This window comes from Anthonomus grandis, chromosome 3 (genome assembly GCF_022605725.1).
Source record: "Anthonomus grandis grandis chromosome 3, icAntGran1.3, whole genome shotgun sequence".
NCBI classification, from domain to species: domain Eukaryota; kingdom Metazoa; phylum Arthropoda; class Insecta; order Coleoptera; family Curculionidae; genus Anthonomus; species Anthonomus grandis.
Genome location: NC_065548.1, coordinates 35,914,476 through 35,939,428, shown reverse-complemented (window position 1 = coordinate 35,939,428; position 24,953 = coordinate 35,914,476). Strand labels below are relative to the sequence as shown.

The following is a 24,953-nucleotide window of genomic DNA, read 5'->3' as shown; positions in this document are numbered from 1 at the left end:
GCGAAAAAATCATATTTATCAGTGTTTCGGCGCTTATTTACTAATAAATACTATTACATCGCCGTACCTAAAAATTAGATTGTATAACTTTTTTAGGTTATACAAGTTTAAAAAAATTAATTTAAGTATTCCAACAATCATTTGGTCTATTTTTTTTTAGATTAAAGTATCATTGGGTAATGTATGGAAAGACAGTTTAACAGAACTTAGCGGTGGACAGCGATCATTGGCTGCTTTGTCACTTATTTTAGCAATGTTGCTTTTTAAACCTGCGCCTTTGTACATCCTGGACGAAGTCGATGCTGCCTTAGATTTATCTCATACACAAAATATCGGAAATATGTTAAGATCACATTTTAAAAAGTCACAGGTAAGGAAATAGAAGTTTAAAAAATATATATTTTTATGCGATTCTTGTTTTCTTTAAAAGAATTGGAGAATTGGTTTATTAACGTCAAATAAAAATAGGGTGTCATTTTTATAGCGTAAGGGTGGCTCCTCATATTAATACTAAAAAGCAGTTTATTTCCAACGTTTAAAAACCAATTATAGGTATAAAAAGATAAGAAAAAACAAAGACAAAAATTAATTCACAATACTTCATTAACTCATAAATATTTAAAATTTGAGATAGTGTGCTCGCATTTATATCACAAGGTTTAGTAAAGAAGTCTATACAGAATTGTTCCAAAACTTTTGGAAAAGCTACACAGAATTCAAATGAGCCTATAATTTTCAACACTAGTGCTATCACCCTTTTTCAAAATTAGCAAATCTGGCCGTTTTCCAGCCTCATCAAATATACGAGTTTTTAAAATAAGACATAGAACTTGGTACTCCGTCAGATCCGTTAATTTATAATAAGTTAATTTTTTAGAGAATTCTTGAGTTAAGTACAGGGTGTCCTGTTTTGGGTATTTTTGCGGGGTATCTCCGTTCAGCGACAGTGTGCTACTTTTTTATAAAGCTTAAGATGTTAACAGAATTTTCGTAGCCCTTTCAGTTTTTAAGATACAAGGCACTTGAGAAAATGTTGCATTTTGGGATTCCTCTTGTATCTCCATTATCCTTTAACTTATGCAAAATGTTTCCTATGAATAAAAAAAGTGGATTTTATACACATGTAACATACAAACATTTTTCTACTACCAAAGAAAACATTAAAAAAGTAAAAAATACCAAACTATTTTACGCACTAGTGCGTAAAAAACGTCAAAAAAATTAGGAAATTATAAATTAAATATTAAATAACTTTTTACTAGTGCGTAAAAAGAGAAACTTTATAACCCTGGGAAGTATGTAAAGTGAGTAATTTACGCACGGTAGTAGGAAAATTATTTAATATTATGCACTTTTTCTCATAAATACGCAAATATATGACAATTTTCTAAAATTAATGAATATCATAAATGAATAACAATAATAAACAATAAATAGTTGCATATTACTTATACATGGTTGTTTTAAATAGTTTATAAATAGTTGCAACGAAGATTGGATAGTTTGCATATAGGTATATTTTAAAAGCATTTTCAAAAGCTTTAAAGAGTGTCTTTTTTATAACAGTAAGTTTTTAACAACAGTTTGGTAGCATAAAGTACCAATATACCAAACACAAAAAAATTACTTTATTAAAAAAAAGAAACAACAAGTTTTGAAAGGTGACGTTCAAAATGACGACCATTTTCTCTATTGCAAAATTGGCACATTTCTGTAAGGTCGCACAGGGACGCAGGTCTTTACGCACGCAGAATATGCAGATATGGTGTTCGTTTATAATGTCTGCAACAGCACCGAAGTGCCGAAGCATCTTGTAGAGAATATCGCTGACAATTTCCGGACAGACGATTATCGGGTCCAAGAGTATTTACTCGAATCTTTGCCAAACTGCGTGAGACTGGTAGTATACCCAGAAGGTTTAAATCTGAACGTGCAAATCAACAAAACTTGGATGACTTCGAACAGATACTTGAATCGGTGAAACGTAGTTCTGGTACGAGTACACGGAAAATTGCTGTACGCATCGGTGTTCCTCACATAAAGGTATGGCGGACATTACATGAGCAAGCATCCATTTCAACACCTAGAACCCAATGATCTCGCCAGTAGACTGGAATTTTGTCATTCGGTAGATGCTCACCGTTAATCAATTTCATCAATATACTGGTGAGTCAACCTTCACTCACGATGGTATTAACAACACTCATAACTGACATCGGTGGTCTTATGAAAATCAACATGCCGCTGCTGAATCGGAATTTCCAACATTCCGATTCGTCGTAAATGTGTAGTGCGAAATTATCGACAAAACGTTGATTGAACCCTTTGTATTACCACAGCGTGTTATAGGAGCCGGGTATTAATTTTCTACAAAACAGGATATGCCTTTGAATTCAAGAATAAATATGATTTTCCCACACGATAGAGCTCCCGTACATAGCCGCCAAGTGATACAATACTTAAATCAAACTTTCCTGGGACGTCGGTCGCGGTGGTCCCATCAGTTGGCTGCCAAGGTCGCCTTACCCTACTCCTAGATTTTGGATTGTGCGGATGGAGGAGAAATAAAGTCTATCAAGAAAAAGTAAATACGCGAGACGAGTTAATCCTGAAGATTATGCATTGTGCTATCCGTATTAAGAAATATCATGATGCCCTCCAACGAACTACACTCAAAATTATTCCTCGAGCTGAGAAGTGTATTGAAGTTGGTGGTGGGATTTTCGAATTATAACGCTGTACTATTAACAGCGAATTTTCATTTATTTGTATTGAAAGTTTTTAAATAAAAATTATTATGCTCTAATACTAGAATTAAATTCAAGTAGCTGTATCTCAGTAACTATTGAGATTAGGGTACATGTTTATATCAACTTTTCTATTCAGAATTATGGATTCTATAACATACCAAAATATCTATTATTCCTCCTGAAACACCCTGTATATGTCCCAAAACATCTATCTCTTTATTTTTTCGTGTTCTCAATTAAATACGCTTTTAAACAACAATTATCTTCCAAAAACGGATCCTGGCGATCTAACAAGCACAAACTTATGATGATATTAGAGATTTTCATAGACATAATAGCTTACTTACCTTTGAAAATATGATTCTGCAGCTTCTTCCGAATTTTCTTTACTCAGTATAAAATATATACCAGCATATCATATTTTTCGTCATTTTCATACGCTGCCATTAATCGAAGAACTTGGAAAAACTAAATAAAAATAGCAAAACAACTAAAATAAACTGGTTCTGGAAAATAGACCAAAAGTCATTTACAAAAAGGTAGTTTAGTAGGTTATTTTTAACGTTAAACATAATGTAGACCCCTTGTATATCAGTATGATTCAGGGTTGGAACAGTAATATACAAGGTGTCCCGTATCGTTATGTTCAAATTTTAGGGGCATAAAGTACGCTTCATTTTAAGTAAAAAAAACGCAAAACTTTTGGTTCATTTTCATTTCTTTCAAAGTTACTCGCTCTTGATTGTTATTAGAGGGTAATACTAAAAATAAATTCCTAAAATAAATAAAAATTACTAAATTATTTTTCGGAGATTACAATAAATACCAACGAAATTGTTTTATGATGAACAAGGCAGTTTATTCCTGGTTTTAGTGAGTGACGGTATCTTTATCAAAATGCCCTACCGGTTTTCTTCACATGAGTACGCAGACATGCATTTTGTGTATGGCTACTGTAGCGGCAGTGCTCGTCAGGCAGTTATCGAATATGAACATCAGTTTCCAAATATGCGCACTCCTCATTACAGAACATTTCTGGAAGTACACAGATAATTTCGGGAATGCGGACTGCGTGATTATTATTTCGATCGGGGAGTGAACTTGACAGCAGACTTGGATCGACGAGTATTAGATACTGTTGCAAGAGATCCAACTATCAGTGTACCTCAAATCTCTACACAAGTCGGAGTACCGCGAATGACTTAAAACGTGAAGGCGGCGTAAACGATATGGATGTAATTCGTATCATTATCGTAAGGTACAGGTTTGCTTGAGGAAGATCACTATCCTCGTCTAGTTTATTCTAACTTAATATTAAGGCAGTCCCGTCTTAATTTTTAATTTCTGCAGAACAGTCCCGTGGAGAAATGAAGCGACATTTACAAGGCGTGGTTTTACAAATCTGAGAAACCTACATAGGTGGGAATCAGAAAATCCAAAAGCTGTACGTCCTTGTAATTTTCAACATGAATTTTCTGTTAACGTTTGGGCTGCTTTAATCGATGACTTGGTGATTGGTCGTGTTCTGCTTCCTGCAAGGTTGAATGCGGAGAATTACGTTCAGTTTATTATGGGGGTACATGAAAGATTTGGTCTTATGCATAAATTTCAAATACAAGGGAAGCGCTATTGGACCGTATTCAGCAAGCTGCTGAACAAATAAGATAAAAAAGAGGTCAAATACGGATAACTGCGTCTGGATAACTGTTGGCTTACGGGCACAAGCCTGCATTTAACAAGGAGGTGGACAATTTGAAAATATCAATTAACCTTTTTTTAATAAAATTATTTTTTATTTACTTTACAAATTAATTCAAGGGCGTGTAACTTTGAAACAAATAAAAAGGGACCTACAAGTTTTGCGTTTTTTTTACTTAAAATAAAGCGTACTTTATGCCCTCCAAAATTTGAATATAACGATACAGGACACCCTGTATAGAGATGGATGGAAAAGAAGATAGACATTAATCATAGAGAAATTTCTATAAGCGCGCAGAAAGCGTTTTTATGGAAAGCGAGATTGAGATTTTTTTGCTTTGAATGTAGGACCATAACTTGATGGATCCCTAAGCAACTTATTTTCAGCACTTTTAAATATTTTTGATAGGGTATACAGGTTGAGGAATTGATAGCAATTATGCATAGAGAGATGCTCAAGGGCAAAATATGGTAACGCGCACATTTCGTGCGTGTTGCTACTCGCCTGTAAATTTCACAAAATATTAGGCGAAAGTCCAGGCTATTCTAAAATATATTTCATTTTTCATAAACAGAATTCTAGTTAAAATTTCAGCTAACTCTTTTTGCTTCCTGACATATAGGGTAAAAAAAAAAACTTTTTAAATTATATTGAGTCGGGGTAAGGTTGTATCACACAGATGTCAATGCTTTTTAGTGTAGACGCTTTGTTTTCTGTCCCAAACCGGAGTTACCAGATTACACTAATTCGCTTTTCTTGTTTGTGATCCCTTAGGTATGTTTTTTTCTTCTAGTTGCCTCGCCCTGAAAAAGCTAATAAGCAGAACACGTGTCGGAGTGAATACTGCTAATATAAGTTTAACTAATATAAGCTAATAAGTTTTGCTTTGCAATGTTTCTACCACTAGATATATACAGCGTTGACAAATTAATATTACAGATATCAGATTAATGCATTAGAAAAGGAACAATACCCGACTAAGGTCTAACCTGAATTGCAAAAAGGCAGTAAACACTAAAAACGCAGCATATCGCAAATGGCGTCAACATCCTTCCTCCGAAAATTGGAGGAACTTTTTAACCTCCAGAAATAGCTGCAAGCGAATTATTGATGAATGCAAAGAGAGTCACAACAACAGGATCAAAAACAAATTGCTAAACTGCCCAAATGGAACAAGATCTTTCTGGTCGGTATCGAAAGCCGTTAGTCAAGGATTTGCTAAGTCGGCCTTGCCACCCCTAACAGCAGATGATGGTTCTATTGCGGTAACAGCAAGGGAAAAAGCCAACTTACTGGGTAAACTCTTCGCGTCCAATTCTACTCTGCACTCGCAAGGCAAAACACCGCCATATTTGCCAAGGGTGAATTCATCGATGGGAGAAATTTCGTTTCCCCAACGAATTATAAATAAAATTCTTAAAAGCGTAGACACCAACAAAGCTTCTGGACCCGATGGAATTCCAGCCCTAGCACTAAAACGTTGTGCAGACGAATTGACTCCTCCCTTATGTAGACGGTTCACGGCATCGTATAAACAGGGCTCATTTCCAACAAGCTGGAAAACTGCTCAAGTGCAAGCTGTACCCAAAAAGGGTAAGAAGACGATGCCGTCCAATTACCGCCCGATTGCACTAGTTCCAGTAATATCGAAGATTATGGAGAAAGCAGTCAACCAACAACTGTTAAGATATCTGGAATCATCTGGACTAATCAGCGATCATCAATACGGCTTCCGAAAGCTTAGATCCACCGGCGATCTTCTGGCTTACGTCACACACTTGTGGACGGAGGCCATGGAGAAGCATGGCGAGTCCCGCTCAGTCGCTCTTGACATTTCCAAGGCATTTGACAAAGTGTGGCATGAGGGACTACTAACCAAGCTCTCCTCAATCGGCATACAAAACTCATTATTGAATTGGATCAAAAGTTTTCTTGAACAACGAACAATCCAAGTAGCCGTCGATGGACACCTCTCCGACACATTTAACATTAACGCTGGAGTCCCTCAAGGATGCATTCTATCCCCCACCCTTTTCTTGATATATATCAACGATTTGCTAGGAACCACTGTCAATCCAATTTACAGCTTTGCGGACGATAGCACACTTATTTCTACATTTAAGTCCGCCAAACCAACGACAGCCGCAACTTCTCAGAATCTTCGGCAGCAACAAGTAGCTTCAACCAACAACGATATTAGAGCAATCTTGGAGTGGGGCGGTAACAATCTGGTCAATTTTAACGCTAAAAAAACGCAGGCTGCAGTATTTACGATGAAGACTAACGTTGATGGCCCGGAGCTGGTTATGGCAGGAAAAACATTGCCAATGAAATCATCTTTACATCTTCTAGGAGTCGAAGTCACCAACAGTGTGTCCTGGTATGACCACGTTGCCGAGATCGCCAGGGCAGCTTCCAAAAAACTCGGAGTGCTTTTCAAAACGAAAAAACTGTATACACCAGAACAGCTGCTGACTCTTTATAAGGCTCAAATACGCCCTTCCCTCGAGTATTGCTCGCATGTCTGGAGCTCTGCACCCAAGCATAGTTTAAAGCTGCTAGATTCTATACAGAAGAGAGCTATTCGTCTTATCGACAAACCAGAACTGACAAAGAGTCTGGATAGTCTGGAGCACAGGAGAAAGGTGGCTGATCTCTGTTTATTCTACCGTTATTATCACGGTAAGTGGTCCTCTGAGCTGGCAGGCCTGATTCCACCCAGGGCTGTTCCGGCAAGAAGGACGCGTCTAGCAGTGGCGGCTCATCAACATCGAGTCCACCTGCCTACCCCAAGAACGTCGCTGTATCGGGACTCATTCATCTGGAGAACATCTTCTTTGTGGAACGGGCTTCCACCTCATATATTTCCCGACGCATACAACCTGCAGCGATTCAAGATAAATGCCCACAAATATCTTCGCGCAAGCACCACTCCAAGAGTGACATAGGACTTTCCTCTTGTGCTTGTGTTTACCATAAAAAAAAAAAAAAAAAAAAAAGTTTGACATAGAAGAGACATGCATTCCCATCAGATATCGTTCCGACGCCATCCATTGGTTGTGACCATACTCATATGCGTATGAGGCGAGTCAGACTGCGAGTCGTGCACTCTTCTGGGCACTATTTTGCAATCGTCGTAGTTGGCCCTGTAAAAGCTATAGTTTGTGCAAGATAAATTGATCTATTTAATAATAAATTTTAAAAGAAATAAAAGTACTTAGTAAATGGCTAAATATTTACCTAGCTTTATATTTCCTTATTAAAGAGACTTTTTTTAAAATAAAATTAAAATTACTTCTCATTTCTTTAAAGAGTAATTATTAAATAGAACAATTAATATTGCACAAACTATACCTTCCCAAAAAATATTGGTTTTGCTGATTCGTTGTTTGATATGCTAAAAAAGGAATAAAAATCGCAGTTATATGAGAAAAAAATCTGCAAAGAGCACATTAACTGAAGCGGCATTGCTCATTATAACGTTCATTTAATGTGCATAGCAATGTACAAAGTTTGCAAATAAATATTTATCGTTAATCATTTTTTGTACCCGATTTACACTACAGCTCATTACTGACGCAGCATCATACCTTTGAACTTTTAACTTATTTGGCCTGTCACTGATTAAAAGGATCAATTTTATTTAAAATATAATTTGCTATGGTGATGATTATTTGAAATGGCGCTGTTTCCAGGAAGGTTTAAAGATTTCCAGAATCTTTCGACTGGTTTATTTAAGACAGTATATCGTAAAAATGATTACGAATGAAAAGTTGTTTGCAACATCTATAGTTTTATCGGCAATTAAATATCATATGCTTTATTGTCAAAAAGTTACAAAATTTTGTAGACAAAGCTAATAAAAAAAAAACATATAAAAACAAAACAAAACACACAAAATAAAAATTAAAATAAATATACAAACAAAATAAATACGTGCAAAACTGTACAAAAACAATGTACCTGATCAATATACATCATAATGTATAAAATGTCAATAAAAATAAACACAATGGTCAATAACAGTAAATTAATTAAATACAAAATGAAAGTGCAATTCATTTATTAAAGAAAAAAAAAACTAATATATTTTCTATTTTAAGACATAAAAAGAACCAGTGTGTGTGTGATACCCAAAAAGTTATCCTAGAAAAAAATCCTCCACTGCGTACAAGGCTTTTTCCAGAAAGTATGCCTTCAAAGCATAATAATGCATAGTTTTTAGTTTGGTTGGTATTGTAGTTACTATTGCAATTAAAATTTTTTTTAAATAATAAGAATTTTAAATGAAAAATATAATGATTAATACATTTTATAATGTAGGTGCGAGAAATATCTAGAAGTTCAAGGACATCAGTTCAAATTCAGTTAAAACACATTTTCAAGAAAGGCGATCTATCGACTTTATCTTCTAAGGTAAAAGTCCGGTAGTATAATAGCATCTCCAGATGACACAGATAGATTGTTTGACATGCCTACCAGTGCTAAACGTTAACATTTTCGTCAGCGATTTTTATTACTATTTTCTTTATAGATTTATGAATGTTATATGTTTACGAGATTTTATCATATTGAATTTTGTAACCCTGTATAATCCGTTTATTTTCACCGATATTATGTTTCTTTGATGTTAATATGTTTTGATTCGCTTCTGCTATTGACAGAAATAGCAACGAATATTGAAATATTGCTTTATGATAATAAATCTACATGTACATAGGTTAAATAAACATTTTAATATGTATATTTTTTAATTTGCAGTTCATTGTGGTGTCGCTAAAAGATGGAATGTTCAGCAACGCCAACGTATTATTCAGAACCAAGTTCGTAGATGGAATGTCAATCGTTCAAAGAACAGAAAACACGCGTAAAGGATAAACAATATCACAATATGTTAATAACAATCGAAACATTTATTATGTAAGTGTTTATTAGTTAGTTACATGTTTATTGGTAATAAATTTGTACGTTTTTTACATAAAGCTTTGAGTAAGAGTTTCATTAAACCAACTAACAATAGTCTTTTCTATCTTCATTTTCCAGATGCTTTTGTGTGTGCCCAGAATTCTTTTTAAAGGTTGTTCCAAAGACGTTAAGTTCTTATCCATTAAATTAACGAGTTTATACAATAGTTTTCCATATGAATTGTCGGTGCAAAAATCCATAGCGTAAAAAGCCATTACTTCAATCAGTTGACAAAAAACGTGTTGGTCTACTTTGGGATTCAACAGGGTTTCTATAATGGGAATGTAGTCAGCTTGCAGTTTATCTATTGAATTTACGAAGTCCCTAAAATTAGATACGAATATAATAAATATGGCTATTTAAATAAAATAGTAATCATCTAGAAATAATAGACCTTATGGGGAGGGGCGTTGTGTTATGTTTCAGCTTAGGGAAATAAAAAAAAACTCGTTGCAGTAGCTCATAGGCGGTTCTTCTTTTGAAGGTAAGTTAGTTGATTAAGTTTATTTTATATGTGTAATTTAATTTTATTATTTTTCTTTTCTACAAATATCAAATGTCGAGGTCGGGTAGTCCAAATTGATGAGCTGCTAATAGCCAAAAGAAAATATAACCATGAACGCTGGATTTTGGGAATATATAATGTTCATTGTCCCCATCAAAAACGAAATGATAATTTACTATGATGATAATTCTCTCTTTTAATAATACATTCCTAATCGTCCATCAGTAATTTTAGAGGGCCTATAATTCCTAATAATAGTTTCCTTTATAAGATCTCTTTCCCGTACACAAAAAAATTAATAAAACTAAAAAGATAACGTCGCTTATAAAACTAAAACATAAATATACTACTTGCTTTGTTTATTTTTATTTAAAACTTGATTATCTCCGATTATGGGTTTCTCATTTTTGTCAGTTACCAATTCATGAGTAGTACTAGTAATAACCTCTGTTTCTTCCATAATCTCTAATTTTTTCTTGTGGAAAATTATGATTTTTTTATAAAAAGGACACAAAGTAGGGAAATTAAACATGAATCTAGGTTATGTTGTGTTTTGTTTTGCTCTTCCTTCCGAGGAGCTCAAATCGCTACTCCTTGCTTCCTTCTTCCTTGTCGGTGTCATACCAATCGTTCAGAAATAATAACGTTAGACCGTCACCCAAAGAGCACTTGACAGTTAAGTCATAAATATCACACTCACGCCCGGGTGTGGAATTCCTGAACTCGCTCCTGGGCTAGGGTAGTGCAGTCTCAATACATAGACTAGTTTATGTGGAGAGAATTATATGGGAGAACAGCATTCGACAGGTTTTGCAATTTATTACAACAAATATGTAACCGATCCCTTTTTAAATATAAAATGTATTTATGATTAATATAAATATTTGTTTAAAGTATGTGTAAACTTATTAGTAGAGCCGCATAGGGCGAAAAAAAGTGGTTCGCGTGCCAAACGGTGATGAAAGCAAACAACATATAGAGGTTAGTTAGTATTAAGTTACTGATTACAAAAAATAATGTTGCCCTCCCCCCACCCCGCGTCTCTCATCCCCCAACCCCTAAAATGTATTTTTTTTTAATTGTTAATATCTCGGATATCAATAGAGATAGAATAAAAAAAAATTCTCTGTTATTTCCACAAGTGCGAGGGGCATAACAAATGTTATATTGACTAAATCAATATCTCGAAAACTAAATGAGATATATAAAAATATAGTGTATGATTATTTATTACACATTTTTCTTTTGTAAATATTTTGAAAACAAGTGACCTTCTCGGAAAAAAGGTTAAAATAAAAGTTTTTGCAAATTTCATAAGCTTTTTAGAAATGTATATTAATGGGGGTAAAATGAGTAAAATCACTACTTCCTCCCCTAAAAATTTAAAAAATATAAATTCGCGCTGTTGGTCGGTAAAAGGGGTGTTACATAAAGGTGGCACAAACAATATATTATTTTCCATTTTCCCGAAACACATTACATTTTTCACATCAAAGCGCGGTCGACACATCGCTTCGACATAAATTTGCCGGTACGCGCCGGTCGTTTAATCGATCCCTCGCTCGTCAGCCCTCAGTACTCAGTAGTCTCAGTACAGCGCGGACGAGATGAGAGTAGGAAAGCCACCGCTGTCGGATCTCATCGTGCGTGTTCGCGCTATTTTCGTGGTTTTTTTAGTTTTAAATTGCGTAATTGATATTTATTTTAAATGACATAGAATGTAGTACTTGTGGTAAATACTATTGTGTGTGAAAATGGACGCGTTACAACACCTGAATTACACGAATTGTGTTATATGTCAAATCGAAATAAAAAATTAAAAACTAGTTAAAAATCCAGCAAGCTACAATAGGTTGCTTACTTGCTTGCAAGCGCTTTACCCGCGTTTCATGCGCTATCAGGCTGCGATGTCACAGGAGGGTTTGCAAAAAAAGGTAAGAAAATATTAATGATTAAAACTTATAAAAATAAAACAATGTTTTTCTGCTAGTTTACATTGTCTTATTCTTTTAGGCAAACTGAACTTTTTTAAAGCGTTTCAAGCTGCAAATAATCAAATATTAGCTTCTTTAATCGATCTTGGCAATACTGAAATAGAAGTGGAGAAAATATCAAATCAGCTAGAAAAATTTATTTGCATGGTGTACAACCTAAAAGCTAATATAACGACACTGGCGGAGTTACGCTGGTGGGGATTTTCCAAACAGCAGCTGGAAAGTGAGCAGCTCCCTCCAACCCAAAGTTCACTATTACCAGCTTTACGAAGAGCCCGATTACAGGCATATATTTGGATAAATGCCCATAAAAAAACTCAAGTAGAATTAGAGCCAACCGAGTATGGCTGGCGAAAAGAAGAGAATGTGTTTCTACCAATTCTCTCTGATCTACCAAATGTTGCGCCAAATGAAATTTTAAATTTAATCTCATGTGCCTGCAAAAAAAATAGATGCACCACAAAACAGTGCAAGTGTGTTCAAAATAAACTTCCATAAACGGAGAGTTGTATGTGTGTGGACGAACTCTGTGAGAACCACAAGTCTTTTGAAAATGAGAGTTCTGATGATGAATATTTTTTTTTTACCTGTAAAGTAATTTTTAGTTTTTTTTGTGCAATTTATTATACCAATCTGTACTTATTAAAGTAATAAATAAATGTGTTTTTTTTTTATTAAAAAAAAAGAGTCGGGGGGAGGTGGTATTAGTTTGGGTTAAAGGGGAGTTAGGTTTCTCGGTTTCTAATTCAACCACAAAAAAATTTAATCGCTAACATCAATAGTTTCCAAGATTTAAAAAGTTTACCCCTTAGGGGGGAGTGTAAGTGACTCAAACGTGGATGGAGGGGAAAATATGTATTGATTATTATATTTTTACTATCCTAAATAATAAATAAACAACATTTCTATAAAAAGGTCGGTACATTATACTAAGTATTTTGTTAAATCTAGTGTGTGAATATATTTTTTTTGGTTTTATGATCGATTTTATTTTTTTTTTTGAGGGGAGGGGTTAACGTAATCCAAACAATATGCACCTTTTTAAAAAGCTTAAGAAATTTGCGTAATAAAATAGTTGAAGTTTTTTTTGTAGGATGAAATGTTAAAAAAATATTTGAAAAAAACTAAAATTTCCAACAAAAAAACATACAAATTTGAATATAGCTCCTTTAGTTTTTGAGATATGAAAATATTTCTAATGACCTTTTTCTTTCTACAAGTACTTGTGAATTTAACAGTAAAAAAAGTAGACCGCTAGCATTATTAGTTTTCGAGATACAGCGATTTAAAAATTTTACCCTTTAAAGAGGAGTTGGGGGTGACTGACGCGGGGGTGGGGGGGGGGGGCAACATCGATTTTCGTAATCAGTAACTTAATACCATCTAACCTATATAGGTTGTTTGCTTTCATCACAGTTTGGCACGCGAAATGCCCTATGCGGCTCTACTATATTGTTTAATTTTTCTTTAGTTAGCAACTAAATATCTAAGAAATACATTAGATGGTTTGCGTGATTTTTTTCTATACAGGGTGTCCCAGATAAAATGATATACATAGGGCTTTCGTAAACGGTACGAGATATTTTTTTGGTTAAACGGGGGAAAAGTTGTGCTGTTCCAAGCCCAATCAGATGCGATATTAGGATCGATGATATCTATAGGGGTTTTTAAAATATCGGGCTAAATCTAAAAATTTGGTTTTTAGAAAACCTGTAATATGGAACAGTACAACTTTCCCCCTCCCCCCATTTAACCGCAACTATATCTCTTACCGATAATGTTATAGTCATGTATATCATTTTATCTGGGACACCCGGTATACGATACACTTTTTAGACGTGTTTGTTTCTTATTGCTTTGAAAAAAATTTTAGCGTCCTATGTGAAAGTTCATCAACTATTAGCCGGGTGTCCTGGGTTCGGATTTCAACTATGTCAGTTTTCTTTTTTTTTGCAAATAAGCATTTTGTAGTTTTGGAAAAATTATTTAATTTTAATGAAATTACGGATAAAAAATATATACTTTTTCATACGAACAAAACATTAAAATATAAGAAAATATGGAGGCTATGAACCTCTGCATAAAGTATGAATTTTTCAGCACTGGCTATTATTAGCTGGTGTACAAATAGTGAAACTCATTCACTATTATAATGTGAAAAAACTTCTTTTTTGGCAGACAGATTTATATGTCTTCTGATACACTTTATTTATAAACTCGTTGCTATTATTATCAATAGCAACGAGTTTCGATCATCAAATAATCCGCGATTTATTTTTCTCTGAATCTATTCTTTTCAAAGAAACTTACCGCATTTAAAGCAAATGGCACTGTTGGGTGGCTTAAAATCAAATTTTTGGGTACTAATTCACTAAAAGACGTCATATTTTCTAAATTTTTCCTAAAACGGAGTAAATACGACGGGATGGGATGGATTGGGTTGGATGGTCGAATTGGGGGGCTTAAGCCTCCCAAGTTTGACAATGTAATTATTAATGGCAACCTCAAATAGTCTAGATTAAACCCCTATTTTAGCATATTTTAAAGGAATAAATCGGTGTAAAATTTTTAAAATATTATATGATATTGCTCAATGCGTCCCATAATCCGATTATGGCAAAACACTCTGTAGTTCCTTTTTGTAATTTGCGTATGTAGTACAGATGCTGTTTCGCTCTATTTTATAGTTAATTTACCCCATTCAGTACTCCTATCCACTCCTGGATCCCTGAAGCTTCTAGGGTAAAAAAACACAAAAAAAGCAAAGCTTTTTTTTAAAGCAGCGCCGACAGTTTGGTGTTCTATAAAGACACTAGAAAAATCCTATATAATTTTTTTTCTTATAGTAGTAAAATAGCAGAAAACCGTTTTGTTAACTGTTACCGTTTAAAATTAATACTAATAGTTCAGCTAGAATAGAAATATAATTTAAAAAGTCGCACCGGATTACTTTTCACTCATTGATATTTATTATTTTGATTTAGTGTTTAATCCTAAAATATCTGAAATAGTGACTCGAAAAAATAATAAACACCATTCATAAAAGAAGTCTCCAATTAGCCGCTGAACCGCATCGATTGCTTATTGCGAGGTATACGGTGGGAATGCTTTATCAGAAACAATTTGCCGAGATTGGTCTCGTGAATTCAAAGATGGCAATTTCGATTTGAACAAGGACCGTGAAAATCGGCCCAGGAAATTTGAGAACCACGAATTAAAGACTCTTTCTTCGCAGAAAATGCTCGTGCACGAATTAAGCGATAGGCAGATGGAGCAACGCAAAAATACATGCAAAATCTTAATTGCCGGACACAAAAGAAAGATGTTTTCACATCGGTTTGTGACTGGCGATGAAAAGTGGATTTATTTTAAAAATCCTAAACGAAGAAAATCGCCGGGATCAACATACCGAAAAAGATGCTGTGCGGTTGGTGGGATCAGAGGGGTATGGCCTACTATGAGCTGTTGAAGTCTGATGAAACTGTCGATGCCCACCGTTACCTCCAACAGCTGATCAAATTGCATCGTTTCTGTGTGAAAAAAGGCCCGAATATGTGCGAAGAAATGATACGCCGATTTTCTTCCATGACAATGCCCCCGTAGAAACAGCATATTTCAGCTTGTACATCTGCTAAAAGCGGGCAAGAAAACAAAACATTATCATCTATCAAAATTTATCCCTATATATTAAAAGTTAAAATAATATCCTAACAAACCTATTAGGGTCTTAGGTTTGTTATGCTATTCACTCATTCAACGATTCTTTGGTCGGTTCTAATAACTATTATAAAAAGTATTGTTTTATAGTATAGTTTTTACTTTTTTGTTATTGGAGATGGTTTTAGTTGTATTGCGTGATAACTCTACCAATCAGTCGTAAATAATATATGGCTAATAGAATAGGAAAAAAAATGTTTGTGAATACCACTTTTTCATTTTTTTTAATAATACATTTGAAATATTTAATACGACTTTACCATTTTTATTGGACGGAAGTCCTATGCAACCGCACTCTGTCCAGATTTATTGTAGTCCCTCCTAACTGTGTTAGAGGTATGTCTTTATCTAGGCCCGTCTTTTCGATTAGAGTCCAAGGGCGTGATACCATTTTACTTAGTTAAATATTGTGCCAAGAAAACATTATTCATGAAAGTATATTTATATTCCCTTTTAATTTTAATAGTTTCAATTTTTTTTCATCCTTTCATAAAGTGCAATCAAACTTTTACATCTTATTCAAAGTAATTGTAGTTTGACAGAAAGGAAATCACATTAAATTTTTTTAAATTATTTTAGTTATTTTTTCATAGCTTGACTTTTGTCTTTCCAGGTAGTAGTTTGTGAAATGGCTCTATGATATTTATAGAAGTTGGATTTCTGCTGTGTTAGGTCTCCGGAGACCCGAGTTGTGGTCTTCATGGATTTCTTGTCTGGTGATTGTATCAATGAGGGATGGAGAGTGCCTGGAACCAACATGTTTTCCGTCATTGTGCTTTGAGCGTCTCTAGTAGTATTTGTGAATTTTTCTTTCATTATTTTTACTTACACTCTTTGCATGTCCTTTTAATACTGATTTTAGATTGCATACCTGAAAAAAGCGACTTTAAAAGAAGATGATCTCGAAAGGATGTCTGTTTTTTAAAATACATTGTCATGTTTTCCTGGTCCCCTTTTCCATGATTTACCCGAAAAACCAGGTTATACCTAGGATCTGAAACTGGGTTCATTACATTATCGTATCCTGTTTGCCTGTATCGTTGCCCCGACGAAGAAATCTATTTTCTTAAGTTTTACAAATTACATTTTTGTGCCTCGAACATCATTAATATGCACTGTCGAAAAATGGCTAGATTGTGGGCGTAAATGTGAAGGGCGATGCTTCAGGCTAGCTGGTAACTACATTCGTTGCGGTAAAGCCAGTTCTACATACTGTTTGCCGCGTTTTTCTTTTACTTTTTTCTCACTCTCCTTCGTTATAATTCCCTCCGGAACACCGTTATACTCTAAGCTCCTATGGCCCTTCAAATCACTTTATATACTAAGTTAGCGTTTTTTTTTCAATAGTTTTCGGTAAACTGCTTCTCCCGCAATTTATCGGGCAGAAGGAGCCGCCAAAAGGCTATATTCAATTATCTATATTTATCAGATAAGAATTGAGAATAAGGGCTTCATCAATCAAAGAGCGTGGATATCCCAAACATGATGTATCCCATTATTCGTTCTTCCTAAAGATGATATAAGAAAGGAATATAAGTATAAGAAAAACTTCCTCTCAAAAATCGATAGCAGAAAAGATTGGCAAATAAGATGATTCGAGGACTAACGAAGTAAGCGGCGCAGGGGTCTTTTGGCCTCACAACAAATAATTCTTAAAACCATTAACGCTAAAAAGTCTAGATAAAACCAACCTACGCATTCTTACAGGATTCCGGATAGAGTTCTGTGACCTTCGGGAATACCGTTTAATAATACATTTTAATACCGGAAATTAAAATTATCAGGGGAGTCTGTAAGGAGGAGATGAAACTGCGGAAGAGCTAATTACTGCAAGTGAAGCTGACGCTAAAAATCGCGCTATACATCTTGGAAACTATAAGTTCTAGAGATGAATCTACCCGCCCTGAAATCGTCAAAGTTACTAATTAGCCTTTATCAAAATCTTAGGACTGTAGGAAGTATTACCATTGAAACTATCATCACTATTAGTAGGGGATAGATACTAAAGGTCGAAATGCAATTGTTTACCCTATTCTAAAGTGTTGTAATCCTTTAGGAATTGACCTGGGAACGGGTTTTCGAAGAAATGACACGTGTGGTGACGCGAAAATTGAGTTTTTCTCATCATTGATTACACATGTTTTATCCTTGATAGTCCGTGAATTGTCGGAAGCTATCAAGACTTGATATAGCACTTTCACGAGAATTAGGAAGGAAAACATCGTACATCGATGAATGTCGTACATTTGGCACCCTATCCAAGGCACTGAAGAAACCAATCTGGATCCCAAGAACATGAACATTGATAGTGAACATAACAGTGATTATTCCGATACTATTATAATAACTATATATTAACATATACGCATTTATTAGTTATGCCAAAATTGCTGTAAATTTGTTTCATGCTAAATTTTTTTCATTGGTTTTGCTTGTCGTTGGCTTATGGTTGGCTATTGGGTTTAATGGGCTTTGCTTTCAATTACCTCAAAATGTCCGTCTTATATCCATTATCAAATATAATTAAGTACTGGATTATTGTTTGATTATCACTACAATATTCTTTTGTTAGTTCTTGGATCAATTCAGATCTTAATAGCTTTCCATCCTTTTCACAAATTGCCAGAAATACTTCTTCAAACTCGTATCTATATGCAAGTTTTGACTAAAATAAAAGAAAAGTATTGGGATGCCTTATAGCAAAAACTAATTATGTTGTAATGCAAAAATAAGAATTTACTCACATTAGGGATAAATATAAACTGTAGAAATTTCGCCAATATTAACTCATTATTACTATCATTACTACTCAGAGACGTCCAGAACTTTTTAATTTCTTCCGAGGTAAGAATGTTACTAAGATCTTTAAACAATTTATCAAGGCTCATAGTATTTAAAGCCAGGATTTCTTTCAAAATTGACTGAGTAACAATTTCTTCTCCTGAAATCCAATCTTTTATTTCTTCTACAAGCCCGTTATGTAATGTAATATCAATATCTACTGAAGCATCTTTGGGTTTTTTATAAGAATTTTCAAGGTTAGTTTCTTCGTGATTATCATCTGTGATCTTAATTTTTTGTTGTTCATCATCACTTTGTGTTATATCTATACAAATATCTGTTTGGTTCGAAAAAAGGGCCAGCTGTTCCTTTGTCTCTTTATCCTAAATGTAGAAAAATAAAATAAAAATTAAAGTTTCTCTACTAATTTTTTTAAATTAGAAAAAAAGATTTAAGTTGTATCTTATTCTCTTCAAATTGTCACCCTGTGTAGTTTAAGATATTTGACAATTTGAAAAATTGGAGTGACTATATCTGAGGACCCAAATAAGGAGGGGAAAACACACATGAAATTAAAAAAAAATAGAATATACTTACTAGATTAACAACAGTTTTAAGTAGATTGTACTCCTCGACATCGCAAAATTGTTCGTTTTTAAAAGTGTGAGCTGCTTTTAGAAATTCAAGAAAATCTCGTTTTACTTTATTATCCATAGAATATTTAGGGACATTCATATTTCTAATAATGAAAAATATCCTTCTTAAAAGAATGTACCTAAAAAATAGGTTTAGAATTAATTACAAATCACTTTGACCTACATTAAAAGGAAATAGCAAATATATTTAAAATTCATAGTAATTATATTTGCTATTTTTAGTAAAAATCAAACTTAAAAAATGTAAGTCTTCTAGTATGTATAAACCATTGGTAAATTTATTTCTTAGATGCCAAAAAATCTATGCATTAAGCAATAGAAATTTAAAGGCAAAGTTAAAGAGAGAACGATAGTACTTCACCGATCCCAGATTTACCACTTGCATTGGCCTATGAAAAATGCAATGAGCCGTGGTTCTCGTCTTCTATACTAGGACGTTCAATTTGGAATCAAAAAGTTTAGAGGGAAAGGTTGGAGAAATACTATCTTTTTTTTTTGACTTAGATTTGTTATTGCTTGTTTTGTTAAGTTCATATGAAAATTACTGTACAGTGGCAGCCATCAAAATTAAGAAACAAAACCGAAACGTCAAAAATCTACTACAAGATACGGGGATTTAAAAACGCACAAGAATATATCTAAGAACGACCGAAAAAACCATTGAAAATAATTTCTACAATAGGGAGGGGAAAACAAAATAATGTAATAGATAGCTTGTTTGTTCAGTTATCCATTTACCCCCATATCAGCCATTACCAGCCATCGCAACTTTATAATTTGTAGAATTTGTTTTTAATGAGATTAATTTTTCTTGAGTTTCATAATAGACTATTATTGGCAAATCATTTAAAATATTTCTTATTTGTTCTTCTACAATTTTAATTTAATTAAGTGATATTTTATTTAATAAACAAAAAAACTATCGAAGTTAGCATTGGAAAGTATTTTTTTAAGATCTTTCAGATCAGAAAAAGGGGATTGTGATATTTTGAGCGTGGAATACACTGGCACGAAAGGCCAACCTGTATGGTACTCGAGTATCACGAGTAGCCCCAGTCGTAGCCTATCGATAGTTCTAGCCGTGACACTGGTTTCGTTGCGTCAAAATTGAAGCCGAGATTTGGTGGCGCACGCCGTACAGTGAAACGACTAAGTGGAGATACCGCGGAACCTAATATTTTACATTTTACAAGATAATATATTTTTTTTATTACGTATTTTTAGGTATATGATAAGTGTTAAATATTTATCATTATTTATTTTATTGGAAAAATATACATAAACGGTGTTTCAAATTCGTCTACCCTCAAAATACGAAAATGGATAATGTACCCCAAAGTTGCACATTATTTATTTATAAAAGAATATGCCATATAAAAAAAAATATATATATTTTATGTGGTTTTAAAGATGAAGAAAAAAAAAACAAATTTTCAAAAACTTATTCTTGACACTTTAAAATTGTTAATTTACCCACCTAATTTAAATACCTACCGAATTTTTATTCTTTTTAAAACTCAAAGCTCAAAGTTTCAAAATAGTTTGGTAGTTTAAAATTTTAAATGCGTAATCTTACTATAAACTACAATAATAACTGCAGTAAAATATTATTTCGAATCAACGCAAAATAATAATAGGTGCCCCAGCGCGGAATTTATGCCATCGCGATGCGGTCGTCGCCTCGCATGATTTCGGCTTCTGTTGTGAAGTATCGATGGAAGCGTTGATAAGTGTCCAGGCTAGAACTATCGATCGGCTACGCCCCAGTGCTACGAAGTTATCGGTGGATATTTTTCTTACAGATCTGCATGTTGTAATGTGCAGGAAAGAAGGGGTCTGGGAGCCACCTTTATTCTATGCGCCAAACTGGATGGAATCAAGCAGCATCAAGAGTAATACTCAAAAGATGGACGAATCTGAGCTTTGCAAAGCTTTGAAAGCTGTTACGGTGTATACAACTTTTTCGGTTTAAAGAGAGTCCCAAGTATTTCAGAAGCACCTTTAGCTATTTCCGCTTCATAATCATGCCAAAACATATTGCGTCCAACCTCCACACTTAACAAGCGAACTGACGAAGTCACCGGCAAAGTAAGCCCGGACATAATAAGGTTTGAGGCGGCAGAGGCAGCCTTCTTTGTAAATACAGAAGCGCAAGCCTTAGCTACGATAAACTCAATCAGAATCTCACCCAGCCCACTCCAAAATGATATTAAGGTTGGCATTAATAGTTTTTACCTAGGCACGATTATAGCACTGGGTGTCGGCTGAATCTGGTTGGGAGACTTAAAGGAAGACACCAATGTACTATCATCAGCAAAGCTGTCAATTGGATGAGAAGTCTTGTCGAAAAGGTCGTTGATATATAACAGGAAGAGGGTAGGGGACAAGATAAATCTTTTCGATGACAAGATGCATTTTGCATCGACATGTCCCTCAATGAAAACTTGGATGGATCGATCCTCGAGGAAGCTCCCGAGCCAAGCAACCAGAGTTGCGAACCCAGTGGAAATCCATAATAATACAGTTTGTTTAAGAGGTTTTCATGAGCTATTGAATGGATTCACCATATTTCTCGATAGCTGCGGTCCAAACATGCATGACATAGAATAACAGCTCGTCAGTAGACATATGTTTTTAAAATGACATACTGATGGTCGCGGGCGAATGATGTTGGTGGACTCCAGATATTTCAAAATTTGCTGGTTGTCAAGTTTCTCCACTATCTTGGCGATTGCGGGGACTAAATCAAGCGGATGGTAATTGATACGCACCGTCTTTTTTTTAATTTGAGGTATGGGTTGAATCCGCGCAAGTTTCCAGTCTCCAGGGGAGAGACCTCTTCTGAATAAAAGAGAAAACAGTTTGCACAATGGTGGTGTCAGCATGACTGCACACAATTTTTTTAACTCGTAACGATTATATCACAAAAACATAAAGAATTTTATTTTTATTGATTTGGTTGAAAATTTTTCAAAGTTTGATTCTTAGTGCCAAAGCATATATGTTAAGTTACTGATCAGACCTGACGTTGAAAGATTAATATTTCCCAGGAAACCGATATTCTGTCCCCCGGAAAAAAGTGTAATATTTTTTTTTCTTTTTAGATCATTGGGAATATAGGAGAAATGATATATGTATGAGGCAATGTCTTAGCCTCATTCTTCCTGTTGTAGAACAAATTTTGCATGCACTTAAGAGTTGCATAATACTTCTGCGTTTCTCGTAATTGTTTTTAACCACTAATGATGTTCTTTTCAACCATTTATAATCCTTTAAAGGAAAAAAATTAGAGTTTGCTATTGTATTAAAGAATATCTTTAAAACACTAAAACTTTATCTACTATGCACTTATATCGGGTGGTGCGTCGCCGAGCGGAACATAGGAAATCCCATGTAAATTTTAAGGGGGTCAATTATTGGCTTCCCTGTACATTTTACAGAAAAAATGTAATATAACTTTTTGAAGAAACCAATCTGGCAAACCCTCGTGCAAAGTTTAAAAAAATTTTAATAGCCAATAATTGACCCCCTTAAAATTTACATGGGATTTCCTACGTTCCGCTCGGCGACGCACCACCCGGTAGGTAACCTAATTCGGGAATTATGGCAGTTTTAACAAATTAGAGTCGTTGTGACTAATACCTATTTCTGGAAATTTAAATATAATCTTTTATAATTTAGTAACTTATAAAATAAATATAGATACATTTAGTTAAATCTTTTAACTTGAAAACCCATGGGGAATATTCCAAGTTTTCGTCCTTAAGGCTCCTAGCTGCTTCAATTGCATCGAAGCTGACAAAAGAAACCTAAACCTGCGTATCATCACCGTATCTATGATTATTTATATGCGAAAGTACTCCAACATATCAGCGGCAAAAATTACAAAAAACAAAGAAACAAAGAACCCAAAAGTGATCCTTGAGGGACCTCTCTATCCACATATGATAGCTTGGATTTAAGCCCATTAACTATGACCGACTGTGATCTACCATGAAAATAACTGCAAACAAGTTGCATAGTTTTAAGTTTAAAACCATAGTAGAAATGTTTTGAGCACAGTATTTCATCGTATCGAAGGCCTTGCTTAAGTCCAACAACACCAATCCCGAAGTTTCAGCCCTGTCTGCAGCCAAAAGAATGTCATCTAAAACCTTTAACAGTACCGTGGCAGTACTAAACCCTTTACGAAATCTAGACTGCAACTTTTGTATATAAATTAAATAGGTTTTTTAAAATTATTTAAAGAGCACTCACAGTATACTACAATTGGCCGCAAATTAGAGACATCCTTAGGGCTGCTGATTTTTGGGCGCGGCGGCAAGACACCCGGTCGCCTTAATGCAGCAATTTTAGTGTCCTTATACTTAAGAATCCTATATTCAAATTCATATATTTTAAGCTTTTACACGACTAAAGTCATGTAAATACGTCCAAAAACAGTCATACGATATAAATTTTTTTTGAAAAATTAAACTAAAAGTAATAATTAATAGGCCAATTTTCAAAATATAATTTTAAATTGCAGGAATCAATTTAACATATAATTTTAAACTGGTTCATGCAATTATCTCTATATCCGACTTATTATTAATAGCTTTCCTTTGCAAATAGATGTTGGGTATTTGGACATGTTTCCACACAAGAAAATCATAGGATAGCTGTGAGATCGCCCTCAATGCTCGATCAGAGATATTTTTATGCTCGCACTAACACAGACATTATACAGACAAGAATTCTCTCTGATCGTCTTGAGAAGGTTTTCTAGATTTGATAAAAAAAGTGTCGAAGTGACAATATAGATGTATACAAATAAAGTTTATAATTTTTTTTAAAAATTTTTGAACATACATTTATATATCATCAATTAATGAATCCACACCATTTTGGCAGTGAGAACTGAGAAGTATTAAAATTTGACCAAAAAACCTGGAGTTTCTGCTGATTTAAAGTATTTATCTCAAAACTTAGAAGTCTCCAGTACATTAGATGTACTACTAATCGTCACTTCCACGCTTATTTCAATATCCGGGCAATTTATTGGAATTTAAAGTCTTGTAAATGTAAATGTAGGCGAAAGGAATGTTGGTCACTTCTAAAATTATACGCAAACGAACCATTTTCAGCAACTATAAGGAATTTCAGCAACTCCAAAGCTGATCAATAAATTGTATTGTTCTCTGGACAAAAACAAAAAACAAAGTTCAGCATGTTGTCCAACTGAGTTTTCTTCTCTCCAATCAGATTAGTGTTAATAATTAATTTAATTCCTTCTGATTTAAAGGAGTGTAAAAACAAATAAGCTTTAAAAATAAAAGCTCAGGCAAAATTTACTTAATATAAGATTAGTTTTTAATATATCTTGGATATTTTTAGTCCAATCAATAATTTTGTTTTGGAAATTTGGTCTCTTTTTATCTGAAATTAGCAAAAATTTTAGTTTTTGTAGCCACTAGCTTATGAACACTTTTTGGTGTTTAAAAGTGTGATGCTATTAGATGCATTTGTGGATCAAAAAACAAGGATCAGGAGAAACATTTTTTGTTGAAGTTTGGTATAATACATTTACCTGCAGAGGCATTGACCTTCCTCATGAAAGTCTTTTGGAGACTTGGACTGTTAAGTTCCTGGGAGTTCATACTGACCCTACTCTTAAATGGGATTGCCATATAGATAAAGTGTCACTTAGATTAAGAAGCACATTGTTTAACCTCAATACTCTTTAAGAGTGCTTATCACTTGAGACCCTAACAACTGCATATCATTTATCTTTTTCAGTCATATATGGTACTAACTCACTCTGGAAGATTGTTTGGGTTGCAGAGGAAAGCAGTGGCTGGCTGGGCTGTGATATAGGGACAACTGCAGACAGGCATTTATTAATCT

The 24,953-nt window shown here is 34.2% G+C and overlaps 2 protein-coding genes across 2 annotated transcripts in view; one reads left to right on the top strand and one right to left on the bottom strand.

Annotated features, from left to right (window-relative positions):
- Nucleotides 1-9,431, top strand: part of LOC126734464 (structural maintenance of chromosomes protein 2) — a 105,996-nt gene extending 96,565 nt beyond the window's left edge. The window contains exons 16-17 of the mRNA XM_050438107.1: nucleotides 161-370; nucleotides 9,211-9,431. Of these exons, the coding sequence (XP_050294064.1) occupies nucleotides 161-370; nucleotides 9,211-9,327 (327 nt within the window). The 3' untranslated portion in view covers nucleotides 9,328-9,431. The remainder of the gene's footprint in view (nucleotides 1-160; nucleotides 371-9,210) is intronic.
- LOC126734473 (uncharacterized) lies at nucleotides 9,342-24,658 on the bottom strand. Its single transcript, XM_050438125.1, has 5 exons — nucleotides 24,637-24,658; nucleotides 19,009-19,186; nucleotides 18,375-18,794; nucleotides 18,117-18,295; nucleotides 9,342-9,738 (listed from the first exon to the last, which is right to left on the bottom strand). The coding sequence occupies exons 2-5, from the start codon at nucleotides 19,144-19,146 to the stop codon at nucleotides 9,423-9,425; spliced, it is 1,053 nt and encodes a 350-aa protein (XP_050294082.1). The 5' UTR covers nucleotides 19,147-19,186; nucleotides 24,637-24,658; the 3' UTR covers nucleotides 9,342-9,422.
- Between the last annotated feature and the right edge of the window lie 295 nt (nucleotides 24,659-24,953).